This window comes from Lepisosteus oculatus, chromosome 5 (assembly GCF_040954835.1).
Source record: "Lepisosteus oculatus isolate fLepOcu1 chromosome 5, fLepOcu1.hap2, whole genome shotgun sequence".
NCBI lineage: Eukaryota > Metazoa > Chordata > Actinopteri > Semionotiformes > Lepisosteidae > Lepisosteus > Lepisosteus oculatus.
In genome coordinates, this window is record NC_090700.1 from 11,436,730 (window position 1) to 11,459,633 (window position 22,904).

At 36.2% G+C, this 22,904-nt stretch overlaps 1 protein-coding gene across 10 annotated transcripts in view; it reads left to right on the top strand.

Annotated features, from left to right (window-relative positions):
• The window catches only part of LOC102696169 (protocadherin Fat 3), a 202,811-nt gene extending 186,395 nt beyond the window's left edge, over positions 1–16,416 (top strand). For 4 of the 10 annotated variants that reach the window (XM_069190096.1, XM_069190094.1, XM_069190097.1 and 1 more), the window contains 6 exons: positions 1,157–1,310; positions 2,080–2,738; positions 4,555–4,668; positions 9,850–9,909; positions 11,387–11,434; positions 12,303–16,416. In XM_069190096.1, coding sequence (XP_069046197.1) covers positions 1,157–1,310; positions 2,080–2,738; positions 4,555–4,668; positions 9,850–9,909; positions 11,387–11,434; positions 12,303–12,922 — 1,655 coding nt within the window. In that variant the 3' untranslated portion in view covers positions 12,923–16,416. Of the gene's footprint in view, positions 1–1,156; positions 1,311–2,079; positions 2,739–4,554; positions 4,669–9,849; positions 9,910–11,386; positions 11,435–12,299 lie in introns of all 10 variants that reach the window. The other 6 variants (XM_015341579.2, XM_015341584.2, XM_015341586.2 and 3 more) reach the window with 4 other exon arrangements.
• Positions 16,417–22,904: the final 6,488 nt, after the last annotated feature.

Genomic DNA, 22,904 nt, shown 5'->3' on the forward strand with positions numbered 1-22,904 from the left:
TGCATTAAGTACTTTCTATAAAATGGAAAAAAGATTTTTCTCCTAATGGGCTGTAGCTCCTGTATCATACTGGTGTCATCTTAAATGTATAGTCTACTTGTAACTATGCAGAATAAAAGCTATATCACATTATATCACATTCCTGTGTTTATACCCAATAAGATTTTCCCTGATATCCCACAGTCATTGTTTAATTCTCAGTTATTCAAAACAACAAAAATGCACATTACAGCACAATGGCTGGCATTGTTCCATAGCTCTGAGTACAGTATGACTATACTTTTGTTGTTCTATGTAGTTCGTATAATTGGATTTGGGAGGAGACCTTTGATAGATCAGAACTCTTATCTTTAAACATGAATGTAAAGGGTTTTGTTGTATGTCAGTGAACAACTTGTAAAGCAAGCTGGTTCTCATAGTACCTTGGCATTTTTAATTTAGAGTTATTGTCATTCTTGGATGTCATTGTCTTGACTGAAATGGCATGCATTTCTAACTCCCAATGCAGCATTGTGTCACTTACTTATTTGTTTTTCCATCATGGAAAGCTTTGTCTTGAAGCCATGAAGATATTATTATTGTTGTTGGTGTTGTCAATTTTGGCAGACACAACCCTGCCAAAGGTTATCTGAAGTACTGTGATTGTTTTATTGTCCAATCAGGTAAATGTGTGTGCTGCTGATAAATAGTATTCAGATATCTCTCTTTCTTATTATGTTTACTGACATTTCACTTTTTATTTCCCAGAGGTATTGTGTTGTATTTGTACTGGCATTTCTCTGTCTTACTCACGCCAGCCACAGCTGGCAATGTCTGACGTATATACACAAATCAATAGGCAAATACCAATTGCTACCCAGAGAGAGTCATAACAATGCAAATATGTCTTGTATGCAGACTGCTTAGGTCAATGTTGTTCTTTAGAGTTTAAGCCTATAGCTCTCCTGGCCAAAAACAATTGTTTTAAACCCAGATTACATACTATCCACGATTTCTTTTCAAGTAGTAACCTTCTTTTAAACGAAGTGCTATGGAAAAACACTGATGTGTCCATACTGCAGATTTCAAGAAGGAATATAGTATAATTGGAAGCTTTGCAAGTGAAAACAGTTTGGAGTCGGCTGATTTGTTAACAACTATTTCTTGTCCTGTGCAGGATTTGAGTGCATTTGTACGTCACAGTTCACTGGTGTGAGGTGTGAAACCGAAATCACTTCCTGTGTCCCTAACCCCTGCCAGAATGGAGGGTCCTGCAAACCTATAGGAAATGCATTCCTGTGCAGCTGCAGAAGAGGCTTTACTGGACTCACGTAAGTTGGTGATTCAGTCATGTTCTGACAGCTTGCGTTCAAAATTGAATACGTTAAAGCCTTAGATGCAAATCCTCTCCCTTCCTGTAATTCAGTCCAGAATGAAAAACATGAGAGTTCTGTGACTTAATTGCTTCACATCAATTTAGTAATTGAAAAAATGTAGTATGACAGTAAAAGATAAGATACAGTATAAAAGCAATATAAGATCATGTCATATACACAACATAAAATAGAGCTTCATTCTTTTGGAGATTTGGAAATGTGATTTATTTTTGGAATATGGAAATACATTTGAGTGCCAGAAGATGGCAGTGTAATATTGCATTGCCTTGTTCAATGCCATTTTTGAACAGTATAAAGCAAATGTTATTTTTAATCATTCAGAACTGGGAATTGTATATAAATATGTATTTTGTGGTTGTAGTTTAAGTATTTTAATGTACTGTAGTTATGTTATCTTCCCTTTAAAAGGCACATTCCTCAACAGTTATTTTATCAGACTAAATTGAAAGTAGGTCATACAAACGTCATACTACAGTAACATAAAATTTGCCTCAGCTTATCAACTCTTCTGAACTAAATAATTCTTATTGATTCAATCTTTACTCTTCTAGTGCGACTTGATTTTAGTGTCTTTCACCACAGGGGTGGCAAGAAAACATGTATGATCAGCCAGGTTTGCTGAATGAGGTTTATTAGATTTCAGTTATACAGAAGACTCTGAAATGCAAACACCTCAACAAGCAATTCTGATGTTGTCTTGCAGATGTGAAGAAGATATCAATGAGTGCCAGAGAGAGGAGTGTGAGAATGGAGGAGTGTGTGTGAACACATTTGGTGCTTTTTATTGCAACTGCACGGCAGGGTATGTAGGACAGTACTGTGGACTCAGGCCAGTGGTGGTACCTAACATTCAGGCAGGCCATTCCTACGTGGGCAAAGAGGAGCTGATTGGAATCGCGGTCGTCCTTTTCGTTATCTTCGTCCTTATCATTCTCTTCATCGCCTTCCGCAAAAAGGTCTTCCGCAAGAACTACTCCCGCAACAACATCACGTTGGTGCAGGACCCCGCCACTGCAGCGCTGCTCAACAAGGCGAACGGGATTCAGTTTAAGAGCGTGCGCAACAACGCAGACCCGTGCAACCTCTACCAGGAGGCTGGAGGGCCCCCGCAGGTGCCGGTGAGACCCATGGCCTACACCCCCTGCTTTCAGAGTGACTCTCGGGGCAACCTGGACAAGATTGTGGATAGCCTTGGTGTGGAGCACACGGAAATGACCACCTTCCACCCTGAGTCCCCTCGGATTCTGACCACCAGGAGGGGTGTGGTGGTGTGCAGCGTAGCCCCCAACCTCCCGTCTGTTTCCCCCTGCCGCTCTGACTGCGACTCCATCCGGAAGACGGCTTGGGAAGCAGACTCTGACGGTGAGTTTGAGTGGCAGCATGTGAGACGCCATGGGGAAAAATGATTTAATAAAGTCTTTTAAAATGAAACGTCTGAGAACGTGAGAATGAAGGAGAATTAAATTGAGTAATGGGATAGATACGAAACAAAATGGGATGTGGAGCCAGGATTTGTCATGTGAGCATTTCAAAATGTGGCCCCATTGTGCTGGGCCTTCTGGTAAGAGTGGTCATGGCAAAACATGTCTTTCTAGTTTAGTTTTAGTTTCAGCTGCTTAAACGCATCTGCGTGTATTTAAAAAAGGACATTCTTTACATTGTGATATAATTTGAGAAAATATAAGATCAATTTTTTTTTCTGCATGTTCCTTTGTTTTAGAAAAAGCACTTAATAAAAAAGCTTTATAATGCGGCAGACACAAAGGCTGAACCTCAGAATAAATACAACAGAGATGGTTTAGTACATTATGCCACCTGATCTAAATTAACAAATTGAAATCGCAAATGAAATCAGTACACAGGGAAAAATGGGAGAGCCACCTTCTTGGGTTTATTTTTAATACATTATAGAAATACCCTGAGAAGATACTCTGATGATAACAAAAATGGAAATACAATCACTTACCATCAGTATGACAGCAAATAGTTTATCTGTGGTTACAGATTTGCTTTTGCTGTGGTTTGAAATGCAAAGGAGAAGCTTACCTAGGGGTAACAATATTATCACGATTCAACAGATGAAACAAATCCATCCATTTTTTTTTAAAAAAAGCTTCAAATTTTTTCACTGCTGGTGTCATTAATTAAATGCAAGAAATTGTATGGAAGATGTGAAGCAGGGAAAAATCAATTCACTCTTATTAGAGTAGATGACCTCTACATGGACTTTGAACTACAACTTCATTGCATTTCACTAGGCTATATGAAACTGACATGATCGTGATCAAAGTAGATTGTTTTAAAAATAATGAACTGGGAAATGCCGTAGTTTTCAATCAATATTGGTATCTCAGATTGTAGCTGCATTTACTATTTGTGCATGAAGGAAAATAAAGGAAGGTAAATGTGTTACTGACCACATTTAATACTACAAAAACATTCATGTTATACTGTACAGTGTCTTGGCAGAATAAGTGTCCTGGCAGTGTGATATACTTTATACAGAGCTGTGCATATATAGTACATGGTGTGTCTTTGGAATATTGGTGATTGTGCTGTGGCTTGCACATTAAATATGGGGCTGGTAGATGAAGTACCCATATATTACGTGAGCATGGCAAGGAGTTATTTAGGTGAAGAAGTGTGTGGTTGAGGAATGTCAAATAACTACCCAGTGCTATATATTGACTCATTTTTATTAACATAATGCTCTATTGTTGCACATACTGTCCAAAAAAAGTTTAAAGTGACATGGCAAGGCAGGAAGAATGGCAAGAATTTCCCTGCAGTACTAAGAATTTGAAACTCCAATCTGTAAATAAAACTTTTAGGGGCAGCATTGCAGTCATTTTAGGGATATTCTTTTGCAGAGAAAATCATTCAAATAAAACAAGAAGGTACCATTTCTTATTCCTAACACTCAGATATCAGTTTGATATTTTCCATCATTGTTGTTCCATTGTACTGTTGATTACCTATCCAATTTAGAATCACCATTTTAAGATTTGGCTTTCGAGCAGTGATTTCTGTACCTGAAAGGGGAGCATGAGGATCTGTAGAAATGCTCCTCTGGCATGGCTCTAAAAAAGTTTAGCTATAATTAGAACATAGGATTTTAGCAAGTAACTAAGTGTGACATACATTTGACACTAATTCTGATTTCTTAATGCTGTTTCAGGAAAAGTAGTAGACATGGTGGAAGAAGTGACTTGTTTTTCAGGAAGCAACAAAGGCAGCAATTCAGAGGTGCAATCCCTTAGCTCCTTCCAATCTGACTCCTGTGATGACAATGGTAAGACCCTCATCTGCATTCCATACCTTGATAAGCAGTAGTGTGTTTAATATTGGTCTGTGCCGTGCTGATACAAACACAGAGGTATTTTAGAGTATTTTTGCTTATTCTGTTGAGCACAGAAAAGCCAGTGTGAATTTGCTTTGTGATTCTGGCACTTGATTGTGTGAATGATTGACTCAACAGAGCTGTGCTCATGTTCAACTTTTTACTGTACTGCCCTACTTGATCTGCTCAGTGTATTTCTGTCTTTTTGTAGAAATAGAAGTCTGTGGTGAACCAGTACTGAAATCAAAGCCATTTTGTTCTACAGTCAGAACAATAGCCTGTTACTTTTAGTGTAGTGAGGAACAAATATGTCAAGTAATAATGTGCACCTGGTCATTAATCGATTAGATTTGATTGGTAAATGTGATGGATAAATACTACAACAGAGTATAGTGGCAATATATAATAATTAGCCTTAAGCAGTGATCAGGTTTTGGAGATTGTGCTCAATTGATTTGAAGATTGCTAAATTACAAATTGGGCTTAATTTCACCCATAATAAGCTTGAGTTAATAACTGAGCTATTAGAAAACTAGAAAACACTTATGTGGACATTCAATAAACTGTTGCCGTTTCTAAGATAGGTGTTTTGTAAATACTACAGTATTTGCATATAAGACTTGCACAGCAGTAAACTATATGTCTATCTGCTGTATTACAAAATAGACCAAACTGTTAAAATTGCTTAAAAGTCTTCTAAGGCTTCAAAGGAATAAATGAAAAGTAAATATTTGCAATAAAAGTATATTCTGATAAAAAATCTTGTGTTTATATACACAAGAGCCGTACCTTGTTGTTTTTTTCCTATAACACTGGAACACATACAGTAATACTGTTTTTACTGCTTAAACATGCTGCAACTACACTATAAGTATCTTTTAATTGAAAAATAAATAGAAAGTATTACTTTTGAGTATCTTTTGTGTTGATTTAATTTGAAGTTGTCATCTATTGAAATCATAGGGTTCGTCAGAGTATGAATCGATGTATATATTTCTGTACATCTGTTTTGTTGTGAAATAAATAACTGGAAAATAATTATATAATTTTTCTGTTACACATTCATTGTTCTACAGCATAAGTTCCTTTTCTGAAAACAGAACAAATATAGTTTATGAATGCATTATTAGTTTTCTTTTTTGGACTTCTGGCAGCTTTGTATAATACGACATACTGTAGTCATACATTTTAACAGCACTTGTTATTAAATATCCCAAAACTTACTTTTGTTTATGATTTGTTTGGGTAGTTCATAAAGTACTGTAGAAGCCTATTTCCTCTAGAATGTTGTAAAATGACAAAGATTTGACTTTAAAATAAAGGAAACACATTGTATGCAGCCCATCTCTTCACTTTTGTAGCAGTATATTATAGGGTATACAGCAATTCTCAGAACTGGAAAGGTAATTGTCATTCATACAGTATGTGATGAAGGGTTGCTTATTACGTTTATTGAAAATGTGCAGCACCCACACTGAATAACTTACCATATTACACTGTATTTATTGTTATTCTTTTCCTGGGTCTATGCAAATGTACTGGCAATGATCTTGTGGCATTAATTATTGAATTGCAGTGAAATACTCTTAAGTAGTGTAGCTTGGATTCATTTTTTGTATTTTCTTTTTAAATGTCTAGCTTTTAATTTATATGCACACCAAAGATCATTCTGTATTAATAGTGAAAGGGAATTGTAAAGATTTCAAAATGTGGCAGAACACTACTACTGTCACCACAATAAGCTTTCTGGTTATTTTGCAGAAAACATTTTTTCATCCAAAGCATTGGTAATTTCAATCGCCGAATAAATTCTTAATCCACCCTATTTCTATCTGCTTCATCCAACTCTCGGTCATGGAAATAATGGATGGAAGGGTTATCCAAATGTTCATTTAAAATAAAACTGTATAACTGTCTTAAACCTTTTGTATAGCAAGATCTTTAACAGGTTAGTCTTAACAAGATACTGGACTGGACTCCCCCAGTTTAGAATCTTTTCCAGGAGAAGAGTGCTGCTCAGTTCTCTGAATTTGTTCAGGAAACTTAATCTGAGCTGGAATTAAATGAACATGATGCTTTGAGAATAGAGTAGTAACATCCGTTAAGGAATGCATGGAGCTAACGGTTTAGTGAGTACAAAAATCCTGCAGAAGCACAATAATATTATAAGAGGGTGCCTTAGTATTATAAAAATAATAATTGCTTACACTTATATAGCGCTTTTCTGGACACTCCACTCAAAGCGCTTTACAGGTAATGGGGACTCCCCTCCACCACCACCAATGTGCAGCATCCACCTGGATGATGCGTCGGCAGCCATAGTGCACCAGAACGCTCACCACACATCAGCTATCAGTGGGGAGGAGAGCAGAGTAATGAAGCCAATTCATAGAAGGGGATTGTTAGGAGGCCATGATTGATAAAGGCCAATGGGAAATTTGGCCAGGACGCCGGGGTTACACCCCTACTCTTTTCGAGAAAAGCCCTGGGATTTTTAATGACCACAGAGAGTCAGGACCTCGGTTTTACATCTCATCCGAAGGACGGCGCCTGTTTACAGTATAGTGTCCCCGTCACTACACTGGGGCATTAGGACCCACATGAACCGCAGGGTGAGCGCCCCCTGCTGGTCCCACTAACACCTCTTCCAAGCATTATGTATTCTCACTTAAGTTGCCAAGTGTCAGCAACACACGGGCAATTTTATTATTTTCAGCATTCACAGGCTGATTCGCAGTCAAAGGTTTGAATAAAACAATTCAAACAGTACTCAAAATTATTTTTGAGGGTAAAACGTGGATCGCAAATCAGATTATTTGGGATGGATACCTGTAGCACAAAGGTATAGTAGATTTATGCTCAAAATTCCAACAGAGAGTTATTTTTCTGTTTTTGATACAGTACTGTACAGTATGTCTCTTAACTGTTGGATTTCTAAAGTTGTTTGTCCATCAAATTTAAAAGGAATGGATAGAGTTTGGTAAGGCCATGATAAAGAGGAAATCTGTCAGTCACACTGAATAAAAGCCACTAGACTTGTTGTCTTTAATTTCACATTACTCTTCTTTACTCACTAAATGAACTTCCTGTAGTGACATGCATCTGTCAAGCTCAAATCATCTGAACAGCATTGCCAGTGCTTTAATGTAAGCATGAGCATTAAAAAGCTTGTTTCTGTTCCAAAACATATTTTTAGAAAAAAGGTTTTCAGAATGAAATTTAGTTATAAAAAATAAGGTAAAGGTATCAGGAAGAGGCATTTAATTCCAAGATTATGGGAGCACATACTGTAGTTACAAAATAGAATATGATCTTATTTGCAGTAGCTTGTGGTTTAAAATGATACATGCCACTTTGTGTTTTTGCTGTCTGCCTTCATGCTGAGGTACCCTGCTGGAAATAAACCCCAGTAAATGATACCCACACTCATTTACAGTATAGTTGCTTGTTTACATTACGGGGAAAACCACATAAACAGTGAGTGGTTAAGTGCTAGGATTTTTGCAAAGAGGCATTTGTAATACTTTACTGAGTGAGCACAGATAATCCTCATTAAGACATCAGTGCTTGAGGTTCTGTTGATTGTTTTTGAAACAACAAAAAGCTGTGAGGAAATTGTTGTTTCTGCTGGTTTGCTTGTCTGTGTTTTTTACTTGCTTGCTTTGCAGACATAGTAAACCCAGATTTACTTGAATTCACCTAGGTTTTGAAGATTAACAATTAATCAATGTTTTAATAGAGTTCTGGGAAATAAATTGCTTTATTTTCACTAACAATTCTTTCAAAATGCCAGAATGATATGTTGACAGCTAAGGTATCTTTACTCATGCCAAGCAGAAATGATAGTACTTTTACAGATGTCTACATTGACCTACTGTAATACAATAAATAAAATATTGATACAGTAAGTCTGAATTGTTCCTTGAACACATAAATGACAAGCCTGTAGTACAAATATGAACAAACACTGCATCACAGACCACAAGCAGCTTTGATGTTTTACATAAAATATAAAAACATTGCTTTTACCAGATAGCAGAGAACAGGATTGTGTGGGAGGATTCTAAGGAAAAGCATGTTTAAGACAGCAGAGTCAAATGCATCTTGTGTGTGTGTGTGTGTGTGTGTGTGTCAAATTCTGAGATAAGTAAAATGGAAGTTATTGCAGTTTATTTAGTTTCAAACATTCCAGGCATGTTTGGAAGTGGAAGTGTACAAGTCTTTGCACCTAATAAAATGGGAAATTCTCACCTGTAGCATGGCAAATGTGACAAAGTTGGCTTTGGCAATTTCTTAATTCTCTACTTTGTTTTTATCCTGTGTTCCAAAATAATGTTAGGAAAGAAGAGGAACGATAAAAGTTCCAAGGTTCCATTTTCTTTATACAGTAAAACTGAACCTGTGTGAAGTGTGTAAAAGTCTGGAATGTCAGTAGAAATAAAGCAGACTTTATTTTTCATAATGTGGGGACAAGTAGAAGGAACAAACTGAAAACATCAGAATTCACACTTAAGAAACAAGCTCTGAAAAGGAATTGGGAATTTAATGGAAGGGCATGGCATGGCACCACTGCTATGCATAGAGCATTCCCTCCTACCGTCCGGTAAACGGTACCAAAGCATTCGGTCCAAGTCCAACAGACTACGGAACAGCTTCTACCTCCAGGCAATAAGACTGCTAAATAGCCAACCTGTAGCTCCTTAGCAAATCACCTGTAACGGCTACATGGACACACAATTCTCACTTTATTCAGCATAACTGCACTACATGTATATATTGCATACACCATGGACACATAACAGCTCTACTCACATTGAGTTTTATTCAATTTAAAAAATAAAGCCTCAATTTTGTGATTTTTGTGTTTTTGTGAATTTTTGTGATTTTTGTGAGCTCGCAGAAAAGGACATTTCATTGCCAGCAACTACTGCTGCACGCCGTATTGTTGTGCATTTGATAAATAAACTTTGATTTGATTTTGTTTTGATTTGAGTACATGAAATGTTGGGTTTCCAAATCACGTCCTTGAGCAGTTTGTTGATATACGATGCTATTTTAGTACTTTTGACTGATGTTCTAAACCCTGTTTCCAACTTTATTTCTTCTTGCTCTCCTCCACTTTTCCCCCACAAGCTTCCATAGTGACTGTCATTCGACTGGTCAATGATGCAGTTGACACAATCGAAAATGAAGGTACCCTGAACTTCTCTTCCATTTGCTTTTTTAAGAGTTTTTTTATGAAGACGCGAACACATATTTCCTGAAATCTCTGCATCTCAAATGAGGAAAAGGAAAGTTGTTCTTAAAAATGGGTATTAATTCCAATTTTTTGAAGCGGCATTGAAAATAGGTTAGCCTGGTTGTTTGTTTTTTTAATCGTTGCATGCAAGTACTCAAAACAAAGGTTTATGCTTCTTCTCATCTTATTAAATGTTATGCTTCTTTTACTGAACTGTTTATGCCTTCCTAGATTACAGCAGCTAGATTCAATCAAGAGCTGCTAGAACTGCTTCAGATTGCATGTGGTTGCAGAATGTACTTAAATCTAATGTACCCTGCTGTTTAACATATAAGCAGTATTTTCTCTGCAAAATCTGGAATGCCTTCATCCCTCTATTATCAATTTTCATTACTTTACATTTTTCATATTTCACCATGCCTGGGTCATCTCTGAAAATTATTACAAAGCTGATATATGCCCACAGTAATTGTATATACTTCTCCTGCACTGGTGTTGACACAAAGAAGGCATGACCCCTTCTGTAGTTGTTATTAAAGTAAACATGAAACAATATACATGTACAATTAATAAGAAGTATATAAATAGAAAGAGCATCCTCAGAATTTTGATTTGAAAGCTGACACCTCTTACCAAATGTCACCTTTAAATTAAAAGCATCAAAACTTCACCAAAGATTGTCCAGCAATAAGGCTCCTGTCCTCTTGAAGTAACACTATGGTATATATAACCTTTATTTATGCTCACAAAAATAATAGAAAAGCTGCAGTCTATTGCAGCAACCACCATCTGCCACTGTCTTTCACCAAAAATTAAAGGGGATCTCAGTGTGAGCAGTCAATAGGTTTAAAAATCATTTCAGCATTGAAATTTTAGTACTAAGGGCTTAAAAAAGCAGACTTTTGTCCTAATACCTGTATATGTTCAATCTTTTTAAATCAGACTGTAAAAAGTGAAATGCTTCTCACAGTATTTGTTGACAGAAAGTGCCATTCCATGTATGGGCAGGCATACTGTGACTTACCACCTTCACCAGTGGTCTGTAAAGGGACTGCATAGGAAATTAGATGAACGGTTAAAGCAGTGTTTTCTCAAAGAGGTCTGGGGGCCAAGAAGGGGAAAGAGCAGGTCTAGGTAGAAATACCACACTGTCCCTACTTCATTAAACCTGACCTTGAAACATCCAAGGTGGAGAAAATAATTATAATTCCACTCTTCTGTGTTTTGCACCAGCTATGACTTTAAATGGTAAACACGTCCAAAGTTAACTGCAGCGAAAAGGTCACCTCCACTCTGTTTTTCGGATGGCTTTTCTGCCCTGCCATCATGAAACCAGAGAGGACTTTTTACAGGTCAGGCTTGCAATACTTGCTTTATTTACTGAGGCTTCGTTCTGGCATTAAAATGGTTTATTTGCTCTCCACCTGGCAGTGTCTGTTATGGATCAAGGGCAGAACTACAACAGAGGTGACAATTCCGGTACCATTCTTTCTGTGTTGAGTTGCTTGTGGCCCTGACCCTTTTTTTTTATTTAATCAAGCCTTTACTTGCATGTGTTCGGCAAGCAACAACATGTGTCAATGTCCTGCTGACTGTGCAGGTGCATTTGTGCTGTGATTTCTTACAGAGGTGCTTAGTGAATGGGATGCATACCCTCAGTGTCATGCAATATTCTCTAATACTGTACCATCCGCTACACTGCTCCTGTTCACTTTTTTTTCTTTATTTTTTCGTTTAAGGTGCCTGTTTACGTTATTTCAATGTATGGCAATTTTGTTTTCCAATTTTATTGGTTTACACAATTCCTGTTTTTGCCTTTTTACAAAGTTGAAACTCATAAGATGTTTAATATTGAACAATTTGGCAACACAGATGGGTAACTTTTTAAGACTCCCCCTCCCCTTTGTGTTCAAATGTGCCTCCTGAAATGACATCTTCAAAGAAAACAAAAGACTTAACAAATACAGAGTTTTTTCTTTGTAAACTGGGATATTTATGTACTGTTCCATCTATGTTTGGCAAATGTGTTGTGTGTTTCCTTTTCAGTTTGTGATGCCCCTGTGAAACTATGTTAACAACTTTGGAGTTAAACTTTGAGTTCAAGTCTTTATTTCCTTTAAGTGAATCAAGCTGGTCTCACTGTATGGCTTTACTTCTGTCTCAATATGGAATGTAACCTGGATCCTGCATGCTCTTTGACTGCTGCATGACAAGACTCAAAACTGTTGGTTACTGTTTGTTGTTTTTTTTTTTCATTTAATTTCAAGCCTTAATGTAGTCTTAATCTTGCATGGAAAAAACAATACACACAGGAAGTAATGTGTATCAAACTCTTTTTTTTAAGCAGCTTATCACTGGGACACTTCCGACTGGATGCCCAGCACCCGACTGCCTGATATTGAAGAAGTGCCAAGTTATGAAGCTGGGGAAAATTCTTCTGCGCACCTTGGCAGCACCAGAGAGCTGGAGACTGATTACTACCTAGGGGGTTATGACATCGACAGTGACTATCCTCCACCGCAGGAGGAAGAGTTCCTCAGCCAGGACCAGCTCCCCCCACCACTGCCAGAGGAGTACCAGGAGCAATACGACACCCTGCCTGCACCCCAGCCTGTCTCTGTGGAGAGCACTCTGAGCACCAACAGCCGCCAGCGGCCTCGCTTCCACCCCAGCCAGTACCTCCCGCCTCATCAGTTCCCAACGGAGCTGGAAGCCATGGGCCCCCAAGCCGGGGAGGAGTTTAGCACTTTCACTATTGGCCACGGCCAAGACTTGGAGACAGATAACATGGACAACATGTCCATTACGATGCGCTTGTCTGCCAATGCCTCCTCATCGGACGTTTCTGCCAGCTGCGGCTTTGATGATTCAGAGGCGGCCATTAGTGACTTTGAAAGCGTGGATGAGCTTAACTTCGACGGTGTCAATCACCCTTTTATGGAAACTCAGCAGCAGACTGAAGTGTGAACCCTAGCAGGTTACAAAGCACACCTGTTTTCTTTGCTCTGCCGCAAGGATAAAATTCTTAGCAGGGCACTGAATGAAATTGCTTTACAAAATTAAAGGGCACTCAGACTTAGAGCACGCAAGGGTACAAAAGTGGAGGCTGTAAAAGGATATGCTGTTATTGTGATAGTGCTAAATCGCTGTCAAGTGATAGCATACATATGAGTACTCAGCCATGGACAGCACAAAATAAAAACTAAGGTTTTTATTTGCAAATTTTGACTTTTCTTGGAAAGGTTGCTTCCATTCTACATATTCTTTGTCACTCAAATGCAATGACTGGGTACTTTGACAATCAAGAGAATGATAAGATATGCCAATAGAAACATTTCAACTCAAAATATGCATTTCTGTTCACATATAATAAGTTTAGTGATTACCTTTTTGTTTCAAGTCTGTTTAACTGGTAGCAGAATATACAGGTCAAATTCCAAAAATATGTTAAATAAAAGACCACAAAAGAAATTTGAATTTAATAAAATAATTAAAAGATAAAAATGTGCTAATTTGGTTTAATAACACCGGATATGTTTACAACCTTCTCTATAAACTCTATAAGCTCTATCAGCTCTGTAAACTATCAAGGTCTTCAATTCCTGTCCTGGGATGTCAGTATTTTTAATGGGATTTTTCAACCGTAACTAAGTTAAGTGGACCAATTTACCAGTTGCTCTCTGTTCTTCTGATTATGCTGCTTTCAGAGACCTAGAAAAAAAAATGCAAACACACTTTCCCAACATGAACAGAAATTGACCACCTTGTACTGAACAGTATTTTTAAAATGTCTGTTACACTAGTGCTCTAGTGCTGAGTTCTAAAGTATCAGTATGTGTTGCATTGTGTTATGGGAACATTTAGAGTGTCAAAATAAGATGCAGAAGTTTGTCAGGAGTCAGGAACATACAGAAATGAATATCTCCAAAATGTGATGAATTATCTTTTTGTCATAATGTGGCTCTAATACAATTTGTATGCATGTCACTGACAGACATGTCATATAAATACAGTCTCATTTACATTCTGTTTTTAGCACAGTTAATGTGCCTTGTTATACCCATTTCACTGAAAGAGACACACCTTTGGTCTGGTAAATACCTGCACCCAAGAGATGTGCACTCACAAGATTGTAGTGTACTTTTAAAGTTGTTTTTTTCTATGTTTACAATTGTGTTCAAGCAGCCTTACTTAACAATGCTGGTAGATTCCCACATTAATTGCATAGTGTGGTGCAGACCTTTTTTAAAATCCATTTGCCTTGTGCCAAGCTGTACTACTGTTTTTTTTTCAGTTCATGAACATTACACCTACTGTAATTAGCCTTACAAAGTCATACTTCCAAAATTCATTGTTAAGGTATAGAGCTTGATGCCCTCAGGCTCTCAAAACATACAAATATAAAAGCTTAATAAATTCAGAACTAAAATTAAAACCAGGAAGAAAAATTAAAACAATAACATATTTGGACCCTCTAATCAAATGAATGTACTAGGTGGCAGTACATGTACTAGCATTGTGTTTGGTTGGCCTGAGGAACATGAATCTGTTTTCTCTCAACACCCCTGGCCAGAACAATATCCTGTCTCCAGCGATCTGCAATATGCAGTTCAATCAAACACAAAATTCCTGGTATGGGAATGAAGTGGGATTGGGTTTCAAATATTTATAACCTTGCAGAATAAATGCCACATGCTGTTCAAATTATACTTGGTGCTCTGTGAGGCCTAACACATTATTCAATAGGAGTTCTTCAAATTTTGGTGGGTGAATATACACGCCCGTTTTCTCAGCAGAAAAAAAAAGAACAAGTTACAAAATGCTCCGAAGTCACAGTACAGATTGTCCTACTCACTTATCTCTTCGCGAAAGTAACCTAGGGATTGTTAGTATTGAAACAACACCAGCGGAAGTTGCCACAGTTGGTGTAGTGTATGTGCGAATGAACACACAATAGAACAAGTATTTTCACAGAATAGTGTTCATTAACAGGGATATCTTTTTAAATTTAGCATATAATGGTCTTCTTACAGTTCCGTCTACCACTTTGCTTTATATATTTGGAAGCATACGATAAAACATGTTTAAGCCTTTTAAGTGGGGGGAATTTTGTTATTCCCAAAAGTATTCCTCAGTACTGCATTTGTTTTCACCCCTTCCTGTGAGTTTAGCACATTGACCCTAGTCCCAGAGGTAATCTGTCTAAATTTCTGAACAACAGTGAATTTCAGTTCCATTGTATTTGAAGCTCTTTAAGCTGAAATGTGACTCTTTGTATTGCACTTTTATTTCCAGTGCAATTTTCCAGTGTTAAAAGGAGGTACAGTACCATGTCTCACTAAGGGAATGCACCGACTGGCTTTATGTGCAGATATTTAAATTAACTGTTTTATGAATCATTGGAAAAGCCAGACTTCCCTTCACTTTACTTTGTGTCATGACTTGACTTGACTGTCAGAGATAATTGAGGTACAGTATCTAAGACAAGTACACTCAGATGCAGCCATTAAGATGTAACATAAGTTGGATGTCTTTTATTCAAAAGAGTCTCAAGTGGAATTAAAAGGGAAAGATGTACAACACTGCCATCATTGTTTCTTAGCACTGAATATTTCTTCAAGAGGTGTGCCAGTATTCTTAAAGCCATAACAGTGATGCTTTCAAACTTTAAGGCCATTGTACAGGTGTCAGGTAGAAATGGGAGGCTTTTTTATTCTAGCATTCTCTTATACACACCCATACTCAAGATAAAGTTTTGAATCTGGTTTGTGAATTGAAATACCGTATAATATCTAGATAAAGGTAAAGTTTTGTTTTAAATGTTTCTTTAACTGTAACAAACCAAGAAAATCATTTGTTATTAGAATCATTGTCATGTAAAATAATATGCCTTTTTTTTGTAAAAGATGTAAGTTTGTGTTCAAAATGTTGTATAAAGTGTATATAACTAGGCTATTAAAATGCAAGATTTTGTAGATATTAAATTCAACACAGACTGCCTTTTAATTATGTTGTTGTTTATTGTGAATTTTGGCAGTAAAGAGGCAGTTTGAAATTAAGGATAATTTAACCATATTTTCTTTTTAAAACTTAGAATATCATTTTAATGTTCTGTTTTTTTCAGTTATTACTATTAACCAATGTTTAAACCATAATTTATTAGAATAGTCTGGATTTCATACATTGTTAAATGCACAAAAACTCATGAATCATTAGATTTTATACTGTCTGTAATGTAGCTTCTGAAAACGTCATAAAAAGGGAAAACTGTCTTTATTGTTGTTCTTTCCACTTTAAGGACTGCTTCATAAGAACTTCTGCACTTCTCTTCTTTATCCTGTTCAGTATTTTAGGCAGTATTGAATTGTGTATCTAATTACAGCAATTGAGTGTACAAATCGATTTCTTTTTTAACTGCTGTTTCGTTTTCTAAGTAAATGTAAAAAATAAAGATACTTGATCAGAAAGTTTATGTTGTATCTTTAATTTTGTATTTCATGAATGTTTTTTCACCTCGAAGGTTTGTGCTGAAAAATGAAACTTTTGCACCCTCCAAAATACTTAATCCTGAAAAAATCCTTTATATACTGTAGTATCTAATACCTGCAATAGAATTAAGTGACATAGATTAGTGAAACATCATCTTATTAGCTTTGGCCAACTAGTAGAAAATTACCAAGGACTTAAAATTACCAGTTTTTACTCAAAATACTTAATCTATTTTAAGAGTTATAACCTCAGGATTTTAAGAAATACAATACTGTATACAGTATAAGCCACGTTTTCCAAATTGCAGAATGCGACAGCTTAAAAAATAAGCATCAAGGCCATAATCTATGTATAGCGTCTGTTGTTGCCCTCACAATTCAGTTTAAAAGCTTTCAGAAAACATTTAATATCTTTATGATTTCACGCCTAGGATTGAGCTAATCTATTGTATTGTATGCCATCTTCCACAGCTAGTGAAGTTTAGGATGTGGTAATAGTCTTCTACATCAAAAAAGTTCTGACATTTTAGCTACAGCCATCTTCTTTTGCAGTGTGTGTGATAAGAGACATCCTCAATTTCCATTTTTTCTTTTTGGGAGAATACGTAGGTCCAAGTGTAGAGCACTACCAGAGAGATGAAAAACAAGGTTGTTTTAAGTCTACATTTTATGATATGGTGAAGGCATTACAGAATTGTATTTTGCATGCACACACTAAGAAGGTGCAACAATAAAAACTGGTATATGAGGAAAAGATGCTGGACTGGGAGAGACGGATTAATCTCAAAATAAACAGTCAGGAGGGTTTTTATTCAAATGCTGAAATAAGTTGGAACGGAAGTGCAATCATGAGCTTCCATCACCTCTTAGATGACATTCTTAGACAGTCTGTCTCACAAAGTGATTTAACGTTTGAACAGGAATGTGGGCGGACAGCTGTAATGAGGAACTGTAATAGGAGAGGTTTTGTGAATATGACTGACATGCATTTCATATTCTTTACTTTGTAATACTGTATATAACATTCTACCACAGTTTAGGTGTATGATATAGGAAAAGAGGTGGCTTAGAATCGATTATAAATGGCAACTAGAGTGAGTTCCCAGTTCAAATACCAAATATATGATTCTTGTTGACTGGAAAGATTTCTATCCACATATAGTGAGCAAGCAATCATTGATTGCCTTGAAGAGGATTATTAACAAGTCTATTAGTGACTATAACTACTATTCTTCCGTTTAAATGTAACAAAAACTGAAGTGATTCGTACTGTATAAATCCTGGGGAAGATGCATTTCATTTATTAAATTCTCTACAACTTGGAAACAGTAGCCTCTAATTCTGTCCAGCTTGTGAAATCTGGCCTTTTTGTTTGATCCTGAGCTCTGTATCGATGAACAAATAAAAGCCATCTGTAAAGCCTCTCACTTTCACCTCAGAAACATTGCCCACATTCAGTCTTTTCTTGATTATACTGCTGCATGTCTTCATCATACCTTGGCAGGATTACTGTAATAGCCTTTCCAGTGGTCACCCTACTCTCTCACTAAACAAACTTCATATGGTCCAAGGCTCTGTGACCACATCACCCCAATTCTGACAGTATTCCCTGGTTCCCCACTATGCAGCACTTTCACTTTACAAATTTTACTCTTAAATTTTAAAGCTCTACACACCAAATCCTCCCAATTTTTAACATCTCTCATTATTCCCGATGTGCCAAGCAGGGTTTTATACACTGCTGAGGTGCACCTTTTAAAAGTATCTTTTTATACACACAAATATCTGAAATGGTGCAGGCTTTCAACCACCTTGCTCCACAACTCTGGAACTCAGTCTTTACCAAACTGAACAATTTAAATGCTTTTACAGTTTTTCAATCTAGAGTAAAGACTTGTCTGTTTAGTCGGGCTATTAATTCAAGTCTGTCTTTTCTCCTTCATCCATGTTTTTCTGTTCAGTTGCTTGAATTTTTCTCATTTTTGTTTGTTTTGTTTTACCCTATTAAGTGCCCCAAGCACTGTTGGTGTACATGGGCATTTAAATAAATCCTTGTAATCCTTGTATTAACATATTGGATTAACCTTTCAGCTTTTTCAGATACTTTTAGAGTAACAGTATAACAGCAATGGATTGTACAAATTATCTAACTGCTATGTAGGACTGAGACACACATTGATCAGTCATCTTTTTCACATATTTTCAAGAATATTGAAGTAAAATGTTGTTTGGATAATGTAAACTGATAAGAAAATGAAGAATATTACAAACCTTAAAAAAATAGAAACTTTTTTTTGGTGTCCATGAATATATTTTGAATAGAAAGATAATGTACTTTACAAAACTGACTAAACTGTGTAAGCATTAATGGTCTATAAAGAAGTAAGAAAAACCACATTTGATCTCATGAATTATCAAATGACTTTATCAAAAAAGAACATGAGTCACTGTGAAGTCTGGATAAAGGTCACACAGATTAATGTCAGACTATTTCAAACCAGTTTCCAATGCTATTTTCTAACAATGGAATATTTAATGTGTTATTTTTAGTGTGCCTGTATCTGACATATATATATGATTTTATGTCATATGTACTGTATACATATATGTATATGACAATCTCCAGCAGCACAGTGCATGAGTCATTACAGACTTTTGAAAATGATAGCATACAGTAGACTTTTTAATTCCAATCAATTCAATGGCATTTCCAAGATAACATCAAGATAACTTTCCTATCTCCTGTGGTGAAACTGATGTTTTATAGAAAATATGCACTTTATTTTCTGGAAGATTTAGAATGTCATGACAATCAAAAATAATAGGAATTTTATCATCTTAAAAAAATGCCATTATTCACATACACGTAAGCCATACTGTAGCATTAATAAGACAAATTTTCTGAAGCTGAGATCATTTCATAACTGTGACAGAGAAACTTACGACAAGCCATTAATGAGTTCACAGGGTGTCCTGAGATGACTGGCACATATCAAGCTACTGTACTCTAAAGCAAATAAGAAAAAGCAAATCAAACTTAAAAAGATGATTTGTGATTTTCAAGATGATCATCCAATCTGATAAAATAATAAGAATTGAACAGCAGGGGGCCTCCATACTCTATAGACTCATTAAATGCAAACAAATACATTCTCCATAATCAGGATTAATGCTGTTTCATGTTGATAAAAGACATTTGTTTTTATTATGATTGTTATGCTTTGCTTTTTTATGCTTTAAAAGTTTAAAGTTTACTCTGTTCTGAATCCCAGAGATACAGTATGTTAAAGGGGTTTGCTAACGTTCAACACAGGACACACCAGTTTATGTGTATTTAGTGTTTCTTTACTTTCTTGTACTGTATATTTGTATTTTGCCACCCTTTCCATCTTTAATTTTAAAACTGACATTATACAATCTGAACATTATTTCAGAACTGTCATTGACCTACAGAACATTATTAATGTTCAAACATAGAAAACATCTTGTCAAAAGAATATGCCTGTAGCCCCATACTAAGCCTGTTTGTAACGTCATGGTGTAGAAGTATCGCCCATTGACTGTTCTTTACGAAAGAGCTCTTGACAAGTTGTGCTTCTTCGTTATACCTCCATTTGGAAGTTCCATTTGGAACTTGAATTACCAGGAAAATATTAAAAATAATATTAATTCTGTTGTGAACCTTAGCCTGCAGAGTTACTCATGCTGGAAAAGACGAGGTCTTTCCTTTGAGGGACAGGATAGTTCCCAGATGACATCCCGTGTAAACTATTCTCAGAATATTTACATCTTGATTTTAATAAAAGCTAAATATCACATTTAATCGCAAAACGTTGTTGAATATATTTTTTTAGTTTATCGATGTATGTTACATAAACAGAGTTCTCCGGCAATAGTGAATTCTCGCTGTTCAGAAATGCGATTGCAGAATATCATACAGTATTTAAATTATGTATGTAAAGTTATATTAATTAAAAAGTTGTTTAATCATTCATTTTGTAGTCCTCAATTCGTCGTGAGAGAAGTTCCAGAGACACAAATTATAAATCATTAAATAAAACAAATATTTATTGTTCCAGCAAATCAAATACTCTTTTTTCAACTTGTCTTTGATTTTCAAAACACATTGAAACCCATTTCTTTCATTCAAAATTTAATTGTGTGTGCCGATGATATTTCTGGTTATGAGTGTGAGCAAGAGACATAAATCACTTATAATTCAGCTAGTTTGACCACAGATGTTAACTTCTGGTACTGTAGAACAGTCAGAATGTCTGGATTTCATTTCTACCTGGACTCTTAATGACTTTATTTGAATTAGTGTTCATTTAATTGGTCTCATTGAGGATTATTAATTACCTATAAAACCCAATGGCCCTCCAAGGCCCGGAGTGAATACCACTGAGTTTGTCTATGGCTCAACAACAGGTTGAAAAGCCATTATAAAAATTATTTTGCCTAACTGTCTCTACAAAAGTAGATCTGCATGGTTCCACTATACTGTACATGCAGTATATCAGAGGTGGGGAAAACTGGGCACGTCTTTATCAATTGTCTATGTTTCCTATGGATAGTTTATCAACGATTGGTGGAAAGGTTTAGAAGAAATGACAGTAGTAAATTACTTATTTTGCATTCTGATCATATGCTGAAACATGGGCTATGGCGATCTCCAAGCTGGTTCTAATGAAATGAGATGTATAAAATATCTGTGACATTTAAAAAGCAGTTCCATTAATTCGTTTGTTATTAGGTGAATGTCTTTAGTTAATGAAATTCTATTGTCAAAGAATTGCGAACTGGTTCTTTTAAGCAGATCTGTATTCCTAGTGATACTCAGACCACATTTTACATAAAAGCTTTTCGTTTTAAACACTTGGCCATCATCAGCCATTATCCATGCATTCATTAACAGAAAGCTCCTTATTCTTAGTAAGCATCCCACAATCCAAGAGCCTGTGTCAGAAGCACAGAGCACAAGACATGATTAAACCCTGAGCAGTATCACAGTCCTTTGCAGGGAACACACATATACATAAGGGCTGTTAAGCAACATGTCTAAACCTGATAAGCATGTCTCTGGAAGGTGGGAGGACAATGGAATGCCCAGCAGAGACCCACACAAATAGAGCAAGAGCATACAGGTACAGTATATGCTCTACACAGAGCTGTGAGGAACCAGCCCTAACTGCAGCTTTTGGTCACTATTAAAATGAGTCTTTTATATTATTTCATTTATTCTGTGCATTTTGCCTCTGACCAAACATTGGAAGAACAAAATATACAGTATCCTGCAGAAATAAGTTTAGGAAAAAAATTGCAGTCTAGTGTAAAGTGTATATGTTGGATTTTACCAATTCAGTAAATTTCACAAGATCTTTTCTTTGCCGCACTTTCTATAAAAGCCTAAACTATGTTGTTTTGCAAAAATGTATTTTCATTTCGAAAGACCTTTTCCTTTTGACTTTTTTTGTGATATTGAAATGGATATTGTTTGCCTGTCATTTTTATTGCATTTTGCAAATAAACTCCATTCTTAACAATAAATCAAACAAGAAGCATTACATACAATTTTGTTTTCATTCCCAAATGCAATTAACTTCATCTATGTCGTAGACATAGTCACTGTAACAAACAATTTTCATTATTGCTCTTATACTGTACATTCACCTTTTGATCTGCTGGAGTATATGCTTAAGTCAATGAAACTATTGTGTGTAAGCTATTCTGAGTCTAAACACTTTGGTAAAAGCTTGGTATGTTATAATCACGTTTTGCAAGCCCTGACTATAATTGGCATAAACCCGGGACATCTGCAGGTGCTAGATAAGCTTTAAAATTCTAATTATTTCTCTATGAGTTTAACTCTGAAAATAAATAATCTTCTACTCAAAAAGAGCTAGGTTTAACATGTGTTGATTCTCATTTTGACACCATATTTTAATTTATATTGAAATATTCATATTCAGGGCTTGTTGAATCTGTTACAAGATGATACAATCCCCTAGCAATTTATATGGCATTGATTTCTCCCATTGAGGGAGACTTGGCAGTTTGGCAAAGCGCAATTCACCACTGTCTGAGGTGGCGCTGTATGTTTTGGAGCTTGCAGGGTCCTGTTAGACCATGATCAAATAACAATGGGCAGAACTACAAAGGCTTCATCTGGCATACACGAGTCTTTCTTTTAGGCAGCATTGCAGCTTTAGAAAATCATAAATGACTTTCAGCTCGACAAATGACTAGCAGCAGCAAATGATAGATGGATTCTCCCTGCTAATTCTGCCAGTTTTCCAACATTGGTTATGAATACCGCACTTGAAGTTTGACTGATCAGTCTGACAACTTCTGTGGCTTGGAACGTATATTTAAAAACAATGTGCAGATATTGAAGATGATGAACACCTAAAGGGGACCAAATGAGATGTTGTGTCAACACACCAGAGGAACTTGTCCACAGG